At 38.7% G+C, this 16070-nt stretch overlaps 1 protein-coding gene across 1 annotated transcript in view; it reads right to left on the bottom strand.

Annotated features, from left to right (window-relative positions):
- Window positions 1–1148: 1148 nt before the first annotated feature.
- Window positions 1149–16070, bottom strand: part of LOC119739554 (WD repeat-containing protein 89-like) — a 46204-nt gene continuing 31282 nt past the window's right edge. The window contains exons 7-13 of the mRNA XM_038214536.1: window positions 13347–13410; window positions 8757–8888; window positions 8215–8301; window positions 7552–7596; window positions 6935–7023; window positions 6039–6144; window positions 1149–5094 (exon numbers count right to left, since the gene is read on the bottom strand). Coding sequence (XP_038070464.1) covers window positions 4810–5094; window positions 6039–6144; window positions 6935–7023; window positions 7552–7596; window positions 8215–8301; window positions 8757–8888; window positions 13347–13410 — 808 coding nt within the window. The 3' untranslated portion in view covers window positions 1149–4809. The remainder of the gene's footprint in view (window positions 5095–6038; window positions 6145–6934; window positions 7024–7551; window positions 7597–8214; window positions 8302–8756; window positions 8889–13346; window positions 13411–16070) is intronic.

Raw genomic sequence — 16070 nt, 5'->3', positions numbered from 1 at the left:
ATACCGATTGCAACCATGTATCTCTGGAACAACCTGTCTTCACGGTACGAAAGCATAACCCATCATAATAATCATGATTTCCCTTGCATCTTTCGAGTGCAGAAAATGTACAGTTGGTGAATTCCAAAGCATTAAGACTATTGTCAAATAATGGTAACTACTTATTGTCCTTTATTATTTTTTTAATTTAGGACCGGACTCTGAAAGCCGCCTTACGATATGCCGACTGAAGGGATTAGTGGGGATTACAAGCTTATCTTTTCTAATTGTGTCTGGACAAAAGGGCTCATTTGAATATAACTGATGCTGGTGTCATAATAAAATTTGGACTGGTATATGCAACTGGAGCATTGTACGCATGATATAACCCAACACCTAAAAGTGCTTGAGGTATCACTGTTTTGTATAGCCACGTAGTTGGCAGCTAGACTAATATGATAAGGAAACTGTTTTGATTATGTCCATTTTTTTTTACGACACCAGAACGTACTTTTTTAACTTCATCTTTATAAATTAACTAAAGAGTGAGAAATTATCATTCTTACAAGTTTCAGCATTATTTTTGTTCTGAAATGTGAGAGTGTTTAATGGAATAAAAAAAAAACGTCCAAACTTTTGACAAACAAGGGTTGCTTGCCTCAAGGGGGCGCTGTTGTGCATCACACGGCGGCTCGCAAAAACTTTATCAAACCTTTTGCAATCGAATTTTCAGATCAATAAAATTTTAGGGTTTTTTTTTTTTTTGGGGGGGGGGGGGTCTTAAGGTACCATTAAACGCCGCCAATGACGTTAGATTATTTGGTAATCTTTTTCCTGGCCGCCCAAAGTAACAGCTTGCAAAAACAAATTTAGAATTCAATAAAACTAAATATAACGTCTTTCTAAAAATGACGAGCCAATGCTGAAAAAGGGTGTCTTTTGAGAAAAAAGGGACATTACAGAAAGACGTTTTTGGTCAGGTGAATAGGAGAGATCAAGAGTTATGAGAAGATACGCCAGAAGTAAGTAAAGCATGATATCGGATGAGGGCAGCCAAAGTTGTACAGAATGAACGTATAACATCATTATTGCGCGCACCAAAAAGAAATCAAAATCGAAAACGGCAGCGCATTAAGAGGCCAACATATGCAGAGAAAAGACTCGGCAAATATTTTAATAATAATCGTGTTTATTACAAATTATATATAGGCAAGATCAGTATCGTTGTACAGACAAAAACACTAGACGTGATACTAGTATGCAAAAGTGACGTTATCGTGTAAATATGCATATTCAAATTAGAATAATGAAAGCTTCGACGTAAGTGCAATATTTGAAAGACGTTCACATTTTTGAAAATTTCACCCATTCTATAAACCCTTATACCCGTTAAAACACAGAGCTAGGAACCCTATAGCTGTATGTTAAACGTCATGTATTCTGACAAGGAAATCAGTGAATGATTTTAACTCACAAAGTCAATTGTTTCTAGGTATAGGTTAGACTCCAGTGCAGTATTAAAAGTGTAGGATATGCTTAGCCTCCAACCCAAGGCGGCCAGTCATACAGACCTGGCCGGTCGTGGCATGGCATCAGTTGGGCAAAGCACGCCTAGCCTGGATATATGAGCGAATTTCTGGAGTAAAGCATTTCATAGCGCTTGATTCCATTGAAAATATGCTTTTCTTAGTGGCAAAAGGGATAAAGGCAAACTGAATATTTTATATTACTGGAGTTTCTGTATCTTAGCCGAAAGATCGTTTCTTTCTATTGTTTTGTCTGCTGAGTATTATAACAAACTTGCAGACATCACAACATGGCAGATACAGACACATTACAGCAAACACTTTTTTTCACAACCCTTCAGCGCCATTTTGTTTAGCATTTTTGTTTTTTGAAAAACTGGTTCATTCTGATGATTTCGAGTATTTTTGATAAAAGTGTTTGGCTTTTGAGAATGATTGGTCAATGGCCTTTGTGGTTTTATCAATAGTGAGGTCTGGGCCTATAAAACTCGGCTTTGGAGTACACAAAACACTGCCTTGCAAGATTAATTTAAAGTTATAATCAGAAAACGAAGAATGAAAGACTTCATAGTCAGCATAGTTATTACGAATGCATAATAAGTCATAATAAGATCACCACTCAACATGCAGCAGCCATCTTGGTCTGGTGTCAATTCGAATGCAGTGAGCATCCTTATGATATGAGTAGAATTACAGGGACCAGACTACCTAACCTCATGAGTCTCATGGCCGAGTACAGTAAGACATCAAAATGGCTGCCTCTCACTCAAAACCAAAGTTATACCTTTCAGCAACTAAAATGCTTCAACATGAATTCTTATTGAAAGACATGGTCCTTACACAAGTTTTTTTGGGGGACCTTTTTACACATATTTCTCATTATGAATCAGATTTTGTTCAGTACAATCTGTGTTTTGCTGATTTGAGAACACAATTGCTATTGGTTGGGAATATTTTTTGAAACAGCCATACGTTAAATTACAAAATTGAATGTAGACAAGACTAAAACACTTTGTCAAGAGCATGAATAATATGATCTAGTATGAAAAAGGATATTTTACATCGAGTTAAATATTCTTTCAGTTAACTGTATCCATCGTATGAAAAAGTCATAACTTCAAAGTGCTAATTTGAGACATCAATGTTGGCCAAACCATCTCTGATATTGAATTCCATCTTCTTCTTTTTTAACTTTTTGAAATTTAAAATCCCTCCTAATTTAGAAAAATAGGTAATGCATAAGGGGCTTATTTATAGAGCTACCCAACAGACATTTATATTGCCAAGCAAAAACTGTGCTTAGCACAAACTAGTTGTGAACCAGTGACAGTCAATAAACACTGTATGATATTTTGGCTGGTAACCGTTGTTGCTAAGCAACTGTTTGTTTTTGTTTAGCAATTTCCCACTCAGCAGCTCCATGAAACGCCAATGGTAGATTTTAAACAGCGCCCTCTTGTGTTCTTAATGACAACAACAGAGTGTGCAGTTATTTTTTCTAGTACATGGGTCATTCTATACATTTGGGATCCACTTTTTTTCCTGTCCCTGTTATATCCGACATGTACAACTTTGTAAATTCTGGATGAACTCCTCAATGCCTTTTTTCCCACTAAGTGTGATTAAGTAAAGCAAAATATGAAAATAGTTTAAATTCTTTTTAATGATACTTGAGTGGAAAATGAAAAAGTAAAAGGGACAGGAAAAATGTCACCCTTTATTTATAGAAATGGCCCAGATGAATCTGCATAGTGCTTTACAGACAGTTCAACATGACTCGGCAGTGCGTGCACGCACATACATCATAACTGAAGTTCTACTGTGTGGAGAAAGACATGTAGTGTTAATATCAGCACTTTAAACATGATCTTACAAAGCCTTTGACTGGATTTACTCATGAAAATAGTGCCTTTACATAGCAATGCAGCTTTAAAAATATGAAGGAGAAAATACTGGAATACTTGTGAAATATTCTGTCAATTTTCTGAATCTAGACAAGAAATGATAACTTTCAAAGAAAATATTAAGTGCTTAATATTCCACTTGTTGGGAAAAAAAGAAGGAATAAAGAAAAATGAAAATGAAAATGCACCATTGATTGAACAGGTCGTGAACATCAAAAAGTGTAGAGAAAGAAACGTGGTGTATGGGAAAAGGTGCAAAAACATTTACTAGTTAACTTTTCAGCAAATTTTCTTCCAGTTATTTCAAGTACAAAATTGTGCTTTTCATCTGTCACACACAAACAAAAAAATCTTACAGAAATTTTAAAGTGGTTTATCTGCAAAACCGATATCAACACTTGTATCATCACAATAAAAAAAATCTGGTTCACTTTGATCTTGCACGATTTAAACTGTGTTTTGAACTGAATTTGAAATTAAAAGCTGTTCATAGGTTTTTTTCACCGTCTGATAAAATGCTCTCGTAAATTATACACAAACAAGTAAGTATGGAAAACATACGAAACACAATTATACATTTTGATTCCAAAAATAGTCTGTACAATTTTCACCTTCAACAAAATCACAGTATCCTCTGCTGAGCTTCAAATTACTGATGACAAAATGGAATTTATAAAAACAAAACCCTTCGAATGAATACAATTAGTTTTCAGCCATGATGAAGTCAATTCAAGAATAAAAAATAAAACTGTTTTGTGAGCAGAATTTGAAGATTTCAGTTAATCACTGGATGCTTTCAATTTTTGATAATTGTTTAAAATAAAAAATCAACCCTCCCTAAAAAGAAATCCGAAATCCAACAGATGTGCAGCAAAAAAGATACTGAAAAGAGTAATTTGTAGCTGTACATAGAAAATAATTTTCTGATGATAATGTAACTGGACACAAACCGATGAAATGTTAACGATATTTGAGGAAAATTATCATCACCTTCAGCAGATATTTCAGATCCTTTCCACATGTACATCGAGGGATCCAATATATCCTCCGGACTTTGTTTTTTTTCACCCTTAATTACGTCTTCCAGATCTTGGAGTTAACATGAACATCACTGCACCAATTGAAGTGTTGAAAGCGACCGGTGGATCCATTGAACACACAAAATAAACACACCACCAATAAGTCTAGTTGTGATTTGTGTTTTTCGTGGTTTTGTCCAGTTCAGTTCATGAACAGCACGGCACCATTTGAAGTGTTGGACAAAGTTAGTGGATCGCCCGAACTAACATAATAAACATATCATCCATACGTCCACTTGTGATTTTGTTTTTCGTTGTTCTGTGGAGTTCAGTTCAGGAGATTAGCGTACAAAGTTCGTAGTGCTCCACTCTCTCCGGTAGTCATTTAACAGTAGCTGAGCGACTCTGGTCGACTTTCATTCGCTGCATGCGCTTGGTGACCTCGATGTCGTCCTCGCTCAAGGCCGTCCGTTTCTCCGCTCTGCGTTTCCGCATCAAGAGGGCGTTTGGGTTTGTCAGGGTCATTGGGGTCGTAGGGGTCACTGGGGTCGTGGCTGACGTCGGGGTCGCGCCCGCGGATCTGCTGACTGGCTTCCGTGGTCGGGGGTCTTTGCCGGGCCAGACGGCTAGTAACGAATCCTCCCCACCGGTGATCAGACACTCAGACTGTGGAAAAGATTAGGTTGGAACATTTATAACAACAGTCGACTCTCGTTATACAAAGACTGTTATCACAAATTCTGGTTCTTTAGCAAAAACAAAGCCTAGGTCCAAGCCAAGGGCGGATGGGGGGGGGGCCAACTGGGGCCATGTCCCCCCTCAAAAAAAGAAACAAACCCAATTTTTTTTTTTTTGGTGCAATAAAGGCAGGCACTGCGTACACTACCATCTTTTCCTCAAAAAGATTTGGTTAAAGTGGTCAGAAATTGCCTCAGACCGCACCACACAGCATCTAGAATCTAAAACAATTTGGGACCCACTTTTGGGGGGACCAAATTGTTTTGGGCCCTCCCAAAAATTGTGTTCTGGATCCGCCCTTGGTCCCAACAGTACATTTATGTGCACAATGAATGGGACCGACACTCCACTTAAAGGTCAATGAACCATCGAACTATGCCCTGCTATTTACACCCTGCAAAGACCCAAACTGCCATAACTTGAACATGCAGTGTGGCATTGGAGAGGAAGACATTAGCCTTTTAAAGGTATTGCGGACAAAACAGGTTGTTTGAAGGTACAGTTTCAAAATGCTCTTATTTTAACCAGAATTAATTTCCTTGAAATTCGGACTTAACCCTTTCCTAAAACTCTACCATTTGCGACGGATTAACATACCTTGGAAATTCCTAGTTTTTGAGTAAAATCCATGTATCTATTTCGTGAAAACCTTGTGGAGACGTATTCATCTATAGAAATTGCCCTGTGGAGACGTATACAATCTTTTGTTCCCTTTTGTGTGCATGTCTCCAGAGGGCACGGTGTATCAGATCACAAAGAGTTCACACACTCCAAATAGCGCCCTCATATTGTGTCCAGGCTAGTGTACAAAGTGGGCGGGGCTTAATGGATCGTCTATTGTTGACTCAGCTTCATGCCCGAGTGCTACTCACCATGTTATCCCAATTTAGGCAACGGACCATCCCGCTATGTGCACTAGGAAGGGACCGCACCTTATGCACTCTATCACGACCAACCGTCAACAGGTTCAGATCACCACTGCAATCAAACAAACAAACCTATTGCATTAACAATGCAACATGTCATTTACTGCAGATAAAACTATTATTTGACAGTGTGACAAAACTGTTACAACGACTTGCCATTTCAAGTTTCACCCCGAAGTACAGATTTTATTTTTTTAAATTGCCATTTTTTAAGAAAAGAAACCATGGACTTCAAGAAAAATTACTACGAATTTCAAATGTATATGCAGCCTGATTATAATTCAGGAGAGATACATACTTTAGGGGTGTGCATCGGCACCGGGTACCCGACTCCAAATAGCGCCCTCACATTGTGTCCAGGCTAATGTTGTTAGCCCATGCAACATTGGTACCCGAGACCCGATTCCGATGTCAGGTTCCGATGTCAGGAACCGGTTCCAGATTATGGGATCAAGTACTCATAACCAACATTACAAATTAGGTAGAAACGTTTTCAGACAATGAAAAAGAAAGTTTTTCAACACCAAAACAGATTCCATGTTTAAGTGCATTTTCAAGTGCGACAGATGACGCTCCGGGATTTGAATTTTGGGGTTGGGTTTGGGTACGCGGGTACCCGTGTGTAATCACAATAATCATCCCAGTACCTGTACTACCCACAAATGCACACCATACTGATTAAATAATTGAAAATTTGATACGAGAAAAAAAAGGGAAATTAATTGATCAGCACTGGGACAGCAACTAAGTGTCATACTGCAGTCTTGGGATACTTACAGACTGCAATATAAATGACTTGACCACAGCTCTGAAAATTTGCCAAACAATGTCTTGAGACTTACTTAAATGATCCCCCGACAACGACCAGAGATTTCATCGGTGCATGGTAGAAGCAATCCACCAGGTAGTCCACTTTACACTGATCCTCCTCCTACCAGAAACAAAAGATTCAGATTCTCAAAGTGGGCCAGGAACCAAATAAATTTCACACAGAACACAAATTCTATGTCAATATCCACAAGTCTGACTTTAACTGCGACAACTTATACTTTTTATTTAGGCACATATTTTCCTTGAAACTTGATGGCACTTGATGAAACTTGTTGCTCCGATTTCACTTTAGGCACTCAGTTTTTTTACAAGATAATGAAATCACAAGGAATTCAAAAAGCAAGATTTGACCTTGCCAAAAAAATCATGTCCCTTTTTGTACTTGAACAGCCATGACATCACTTTTCAGACATCACTTGATTTTCTTGCTTGTTTATTTTCCATTGTTCCAATACAAAACTGAAGAAAATTTAAAATACATTCGTATCATCAGCATAAAAAATATATTACCTTAAAAAAAAATCACTTATCTAAAAAACACCCCTTCCCATGGTCAAACCACCATCCCACCCGACTCAACCCCCTCCGGACCCCCCCCCCCCCAAAAAAAAATATTTGCTGAACTTACTGCAAGCTTTTCTCTGACATCATCAAATCTTGTGAGCACTGATGACTGTGTGTGAAGAAAAAAAGAAACTACTTCAATATTCTGAAGTTAAAAACAAAGTCTGTTAAGGAATGGGTCACACTCTTAACTGGAGAATAGGTAATGCTCTAAAAACTGAAGTCACTGGTAAATCACAAGTCATGCAAATCTCAGGTCAAGTCACAGATTTTTCAATTGAACGGTGACAAAGGTATTCCTTTGTCACCGTTCATCCCATTACATGTGACTTTACTTGTGACTTGACTCATTATTGACTTGTGACTGAACTTGTGATTTGAAATGTGAACGACTTGTGACTGACTCGTATTTGACTTGTGACTGACTTGTGATTGAATTTGTGATCTACTTGTGATTTGAATTGTGACTGAATTGTATTTGACTTGTGACTGACTTGTGATTGAATTTGTGATCCACTTGTGATTTGAATTGTGATTGACTTGCAACTGACTTGTGATTGACTTGTGATTGACTTGTGATTGACTTGCGACCGACTTGTGATTTGAATTGTGATTGACTTGCGACTGACTTGTGATTGACTTGTGATTCAGCTTGTGATTGGACTTGTGATCATCTTGTGACTGACTTGTGATTGACGCAGATTAACATCACAACTGTTGTCATTACCTCCACAGCATCCCAGATGAGTATCGTCTCTGTATGTGTCAAACAGTAAAGATATTCGTTGTTGGATCCACACCAACCTATGCGACTCTAAAAGGAAAAAACAACACAATTAAATGTCCGGATAATTATATAATATTGGATGGCTTTGAGGAGGACACAAGAATATATTGCAGGAGCTGTAACAATATTTCAAGAGTCAAAGACAAGTGCAATATTGATAGCGAGTGTGTAAAGTTTGCGTGAAGATCAATTTAAAATCTATACTATTTGGAAACCTGATATAAATAATAAAAGATAAATATTGTTGTATTAAGCCCGGTTCATACTTGGCGCGAAAGCGAAAGCGAACACGAATTTGTTACATCATGGCAAGTATTTGCGCTGCAAATTCGTAAAAGTTGAACACATTTCAACTTGGGCGAATTTCGCAGCGGACGTTTCTTGACGTCAAATTCGCTTCGCATACGCATTCGCGCAGAGTAAGAACCGGGCTTTAAGCATGGTTTGATTGTAGGGGTGATGTGGACCTAAATCCTACTCACCACGGAGGACTCCGAGTTGAGAGTGGTGACTAAAGCGTCTTCCTCGCTACTCTGACTGATGTCAAACAGACAGACCAGACCGTCCGTTGACCCTGTCGCTAAGCTCTCTGGTTTGCTGGGATGAAATCGTACCTATGAAGACCAGGCAACAAAAAACAGGGGTAAGAAACAATTTCAAGTAGACATTTGTAAAAGGGAACTCGGATACAGATAACCTGGGAACATAAACATGTACACTGTACCTTACAACCAAACATTTTATGTGGAACTTGTATATGTAACTAATTTTAGTAATATAAATCAAAATTCATATTATTACATAATTTTTTTAATAATAATTTTAAATCAATTCAATCGTGTACAATTGTGCATGATAAGATGGTGGAGTAGTACAAACAAGTAAGTTTTCTTTTACTGAGAAAAACACACCGCAAATCACATTCAAAAAATAATAACCACATTTCGCTACCAGATAGGAATTAACAAATTTGCATTCCACACACACCAAATTACAGACAGAAGCGTTTCGGACACAAGACGTCACATGTTTATCACGTGCACACGGGATACACGTGCATGTTTGCAAACAGGAGCATCGGTAGCCGTGACAAAAAACATCGTCTGACGTACATGCAACGTGAATGGAAGGGTCGGAATGGGTGACAACACAGACACGTGTCTGTACAGATGCTTTTGACAAAAACAAGCCTCTTGAATTTGCCGGTCTTGCGTTCTGCATAAAGACCAGTTGGTACTTCACGCTAATTTTAGTGCAGAGTGAATTTGTTAGGAATCCAGTGAACGTCACAACTACGATTGTTGATGTCATTAAGTCACTTTGCTTTCGCTAAGTTTGGACTGGCCTTAGAGATAATTACATCAGTGCGTTGAATGACTGTTATTTTTCAAAGCTTAAATTTGTTAAGGTCCTATTCAAAACAGACAAGGGTTTTCCATGATCATTAGGAGCTTTTCCTCTTTTTGAAGCGTCCATGATCATGAGCTGATCAAGCGAAAAAAATCCTCATTATTGTGAGACAGAGTTTAGCAATTTAAATCCCACATTTCATATGTAGCAAATGCACATAGCTTTCATACACCGCACATTTTAAGCCTGCGACACCAGAATTATGCCTTTATCTGACAAAAACTAAAATATTACACAACACCTGAATAAATCCTTGTTGACTGACTGGCGGTCGTGGATCACGTCATTGAATTATTCATCCAACCCACAGACCAGCCGCAGGGCAAAAATAGAAGTTCCGTTCCACGGTAAATAGAAGATCCATTGCACGGTCACAGTATTACCAATCAGATGACAAGGATTTATTCAGATGTTGCATAAAACAGATAATGAATGTTTCACATTCGTGCAATAGAAAGAATGCAATATTCCATTCCACTTAGTGGACATTTCTTCTAGTGTCACTTCATGTAATGATTCTTACCGTTGCACTCATAAACATTAAATTTTTGCATACTATCAAACAGCTTTCCAGTGAAACATTCATGGAGTTGGGTTTATGATATACAGTAGCGCTTTAAAGGTACAATCCAAACAAACCACTGACTTATGTATGCGCCATCATAATTAACCATTAAGAGCATCCATTAGTGATGCACATCAATTAGACACGGTCGTGACGCAGCTTAGAGCTGCCATTTTATGTAAACTACCCAACCCATCCAGCAAACGTTTGGCGGCATCATACGTAATGAAGGATAAGCGCTTGCTTTTAACAACATGTAATTCTATAATCACTTTGTACACAGCGCTGTTAAAAAGAATCACGAATGTTTGCGTCGGGGAGTTCTGAATTCAATATCGGGTAGTGCCAATATAATTTTAAAAATTCACAAGCTTCCTAAGATTTATGGACAAGAAGGGGAAAACCCAATATTTACGTCTCTCCGATGTGAGATTTTATCAAAGGAGGAGGTAAACTTGTCCAATCATGAGTGAACTTGTCCAATCATGGGTGATTATCTAAAGTACATGTACTTCGGGGAAATCATAAACTTGAGTTGACAAAAAACAAATATTTACAAAGAAAGATAATATCTTATGAGCACTATACATGTACATCACAAGCATGCATTCACGTCTGGATGGATATTCAATGTGAGTACCACACGAAGGAGAGAGTGGGGGGGGGGGGCTATATTCATTCAAATATTTTACGTAAGACAAACTGTACCTGTACATTCTTTACATTAAGAAACAATACTAATGCAGAAATCACTAATCGTGCAATTAAACCATGCAGTGAAAATACACGTAGTTACAATGACAACGGTTACAATATTAACTCATGCACAAGTACACGTCAAGTACCTGTTGAATGACAAATGGATTTTGCTGTTTGATGAAGTCAGGAAACAAGACAGAGACAGGGGGAAAAAATCGAAAAGTCGATGAATATTTATGAAATATTAAACAAATCAAAGATGCTTAGGAAATGTTAGCGTTCAGCAGAGTTCAACCGAGGACCAGTGACAAGCAGTATGCATTGCATGGCACTTTGACTGGTAACCGAGTTTTGCTAAGCAATCATTTCCTGTACTAAGCAGCTTCATAAAATTGGGTTTTTCCAGTGACTCCTCAAGAACGATTGCTCAATCAATTCTGACAGAAATCGTGCCGTACTTGTTCAACCATGCCTCAAAAAGCACATTCGCAATCACCACACTTTCAAGAGGCAAACCCATTCTCAAGCTATTTAAGCAATGCAAGTTCGTGGAGATCTTTCCAATATTGGACATTACTGACTCGCTCACTTGCACACCAGCATGCATCTTAGGCATTCCACATTATCCGTTCACCTTCAGTGACGTGTTTCAGAAAGTACAAGTACCTCTTCACCTCAGTCACATGTTTTCCGCACATGTGACTGCTGCATTCACATAATTGCAAAAAACCCATTATAGTTAAGCCCAACTTGGATTAGTCAAATTGATATGAGCTCAATGTAATTTCTAAAATGGATGTAGGGGGGACACAAAACCATTAACAAGATGCAAAGAACGCTAAATACTAGTTCATACTCGGCACGAAAGCGAAATTGGACGCTAATTCGAAAAATTCAACAGGCTTAATCTCTGGCGAATTTCACAGCGAATGTCACATTCACTTTGGATTGACTTTCGTGTGACGTATGAACTGATCTTAAGTACAGCGAATAACCAATTCAAACCCATCTATACAGGACCCAAGGGACTTTTGAGTAATCACGCCATTTTTGTAAAAAGGTTTTATTTAACAAACGGGCTCGTAAAAATACACAAAATATCTCTGAAGCCAGTGGATTACGTTGTTAATTTCTTTCCCTCGTCTGGTTTATGAAGTCCTTGCACTTTAAAGTAGGTGCATATAGATTCCGAGTTTAAATCCTTTATAAGACTATTTGCAATTCATATGTAAACGTACTTTTTGTGTCACTTCTGCTGAACTTCTTGTTGTACTTGTAAAATTTCCCCATTCTTCTTTTACAAATTCAAAAAAAAAATTCACAAATTTTGACCTTCTTTAGTAATTTTTTGAAGGGAAAAAACCCTCGGACTCTTCAGAAATTGCAGCATAGCCACACCTGATTGTCTTCAATAAAATGGCTGATTTCCCTTTTCTAACACCCCCCCCCCCCTTCTCCAAAATTCTCAACTTGCTCTTATTACGGCTTCTGCATAGTTGGTAAACAATCTTGTATCTTCTTCAACATCATTATGCAGCGTACAAAGCACATGTATTGACCATCAGTATACAGAATTCTCATTTCCTTTTGGTTTATATTTCGAGCATGGCAAAAATGACAACTCTGTAATTACCATCATGGCAAAAACAATGACAGAAAACAAAAGTCGAGAACAAGTCGAGAATTAATGTGTTCATTATGCGCAAAGATTGATTTAAGTACTGTAGGAATAAGAAGTGTGAGCACTATTTCTGCACAAAATATGATTTATTTTTTTTATATTTGAATCTTTGCTTGCATTTTGGGTTTTTTTTTCCAGTTTGATATCTCACTGAAAATATAATTTTTAATTTCATGGGTTTTTTTAAGGGGGGAGGGGACCAATGCAGCACAAGCAGTAATGCAATTGATAGATTTTTATTAACGTTCTTTATTTAAAGGAAAGATTAAATGAATCACTTAAGCATTTCCCCAACCCCTCCCGAAATCTCAATATTTGCCTCCTTTCATCGGCAAGGATATAACATCCCTCAGTAAGTGACATCGCCGGAACGGTACAATACGCACTACTGGCAGCGTCAAAAGCACTGCTACGCACCGACTCACTCCCCGGCAGTTTTGTTTAACGATCAATTATGCGGGGCTCAGGGCTCAGCGCTCAGGAACCCAAGGCACTTTAACCGTTCCATGGAATAATACAAACATCATTTGCTGTATCAACAAGACGGCGAAAAACCGGGTGTCACGGCACCGAGAATGAGCTGATGTGAGTGTGGGAAGGCGGAGGGAACTGACAAGGACGATGACGTTTCCCCTGCTGTCCTTATCATGTAACTTCCTCCTACAAGAACAATTGCTTGCTGCCTGCAATGTCTTTCCTATTTCCTGCTCTATTTACCTGTGTAATGTCGTCTGAGTGTGATTCCTTGTAGGCACCAAGGAGATTGGTTGAGCGACAGTCCCTGTATTGACAAACAGATGAGAAAAATCATTAATCAACTGTTGACAAATGCCAAAGGAAGCATTTTCTTTACATCAAGTATGTTATGGTATATCGTGGAAATTGTATAACCCCAACCCCACCCCAACTCACATATCTCCTGTTTAGTTTTATTTTCCTAATTCCAATAAGACACCCCAGTAAATGACTTTACAGACAAACCCTAATAGTACCGAGAACCACAATGTACTGCATGGAACAGTACGGTAGTTCATGGCAATCAAACTGTAACAGAGTACACAGCAAATCCATCAACGTTTCACATTCTAAGGACAGGGAGCACTAAGCCGAGCTCTCTCCGCTAATGAACTCTCTCCTTTCTCTCATCAATCCTTTTCCATTCCTCATCCCCCTTATGTCATCTCATTCCTCATCCTGCTCTCTCGTCTCTTCCTTTCTCCGTCTTGCATCCAGGGCACTGATGGGTTCATCTATCATCAGTAAGACGGGCAAGCCTAGACATCTTTGAGCAGGAGGCAGATGGCACTCGTCTTAAGTTACACCACTCCCGCTGTTTCGTCTTTTATTATAATTAGCACAGTTTTTTATAAGTCAACATTTTTTGTCTTGTTTTTTCCAGGATCTGCGCCGCTATCACTTGTAAGAACAACAAAAAAACAAACACAGTTTGCACATGTACATCATATGGAATACTTGTGTCACCACTACAGAAAATATGCAAGTCTTTTTTGTCGTTAAATGCTCTTCATTCTTTACATTTTGGTGTCTATTTTGTTATTCTTCACTTCTCGAAACAACAGTTATATGTTACTAAGGCCAAAAAAAAGTCTCTGGTATGCGCGCGCGTCGCCGTAGCCATGCGCATCTGCAAAATGAAAAAGTTTTTTTTTTCAATGAAAGATGTCTCAAAACCGCCAAACTCACTGGTTTGACTGGAATCCTGCTGCTGCACAATTTTAACGTGTTTTTAGACTGGGTTATGGTCGAGAATAAGCTTTATGTGGCCTCTCTGGACTCCCATATATTTGCACTAAGTTTAGTCGGGCACCATTTGCAGTCATCAGCCGACATTTGAAGCAAAAAAATCAGGTAAAAAAAAAAAAACAGCCGCGTCGCCGCACCACTTTTTGGGCAAGCTCCATACCAGAAACCGGAGACTTTTTTTTTTTGGCCTAATGATCATATTACTGATTAAAATCCACTTTTCATTTTGTAATAGTACCATGTCATAACACTATGCTGTTGTTTTAGTCAGTGTGTATACATGTAAAACGCGTCCAGAATAACAAAAATAGAAGTCGGTTTATACTCTGTGAATCAGGCAAACAGAATCTGGAGCCTTGTAGAAATAGGAGACATACTTGACTTGTTTTTGTCTGATTCCTTTTGCGTTTTCCCAGCAATCAAGGACGGCGCAAAGAAAACCTTGAAAGTTGGCAAGATCAACACTGCCTCACGACAGGGGGGAAAAAACATCAACATCCCGCTGCAATCTTCGGCTCCTCTCGTCTTAGCATAACGGCCCGAAAATCAATAACTCCCACGTTTCCTGGGATGCTGGTTTGTTGTCACGGCAACCACAGCCCAGGCCTACGGGGAGATAACCACGGAAGGGGAGGGTTTGCACACCACATTTGTCAATCACCCGCCTCCGGCATTTCGGAAGGAACACATCCGGGGAAACATACTCACGATAGCATTTATTAATACGGTTCCTGCTCAGTTGCCCCAGGCAGAAATCGTGTTGAACTTGATTTGGATGCAGAATCACTGTACTTATAAATATGCTATGTCCCAAAAATCCCTAAACCCTTTGATCATTTCTGCTAAGATCCCTCCTAAATCCACAAACATCCATTGCTGTACAACAGCCTTATAGTTCGGTCATTTCATCAAGTAAAAAAATCAACCCCTGTGTATGGCGACAGTGGCTGAGCCCCATATTCCTTTATCCATAAAAAAAACCTGCAAAAACTGGTTGTGGATTTTCATGAGTTCAGGGGCCAATTTCACGGCGCTGCTAAGCACAAAAATTTGCTTAGCACAAGAAAGGGCTGGCTTATAAAAGCAGGTTACCAGCCAAAACTTCACGTAATATATATTGCTCGTGATGAGTATTCAGCTGTTGTTTACTTAGCATGAAAACCACATGGCGTTTTGGCTAGTAACCTGCTTTTATAAGCCAGTCTTTTTTTTTGTACTAAGCAAATTTTTGTGCTTAGCAGCGCCGTGAAATATTGGGCCCAGATAACCATAAAAAAAACACAAAAAACACTGGACTTAATTATACAAGTTCATTTGAAGATTAATTTACTGAAATTCCTAACTGTTTGTACAGGTATCCTAAGCTGAATACTTTGTTAGTAATTCAGTGGGTTCTGGAATGCAAGTCAACAAGACAGAGGAAATGAACTGAGGAATTTGGAGGTCCCAGAACAAATGAATATACGACACAGCAGCGAAGGAAACAGCGATGTTGATCCGAAATCAGGCAGTTCTTACGTCGGGCCTGAAAGGGCAGTAATTGCACACAAGTGGGTCCATTTTGTAAGGATGTTCATGAAGCAGATTCTCAGAATTACATTCTTGCTACATCAGCTGCCGGATGGGAGTCTAAGAACGTCCTGCAGGGTCCAACTGCATATAGCAGGGGTGTGAGTG

The sequence above is a fragment of the Patiria miniata genome, unplaced genomic scaffold (genome assembly GCF_015706575.1).
Source record: "Patiria miniata isolate m_02_andy unplaced genomic scaffold, ASM1570657v1 HiC_scaffold_30, whole genome shotgun sequence".
NCBI lineage: Eukaryota > Metazoa > Echinodermata > Asteroidea > Valvatida > Asterinidae > Patiria > Patiria miniata.
Note: the sequence above shows the minus strand (reverse complement) of the source record. Positions and strands in the feature narration are given on the sequence as shown.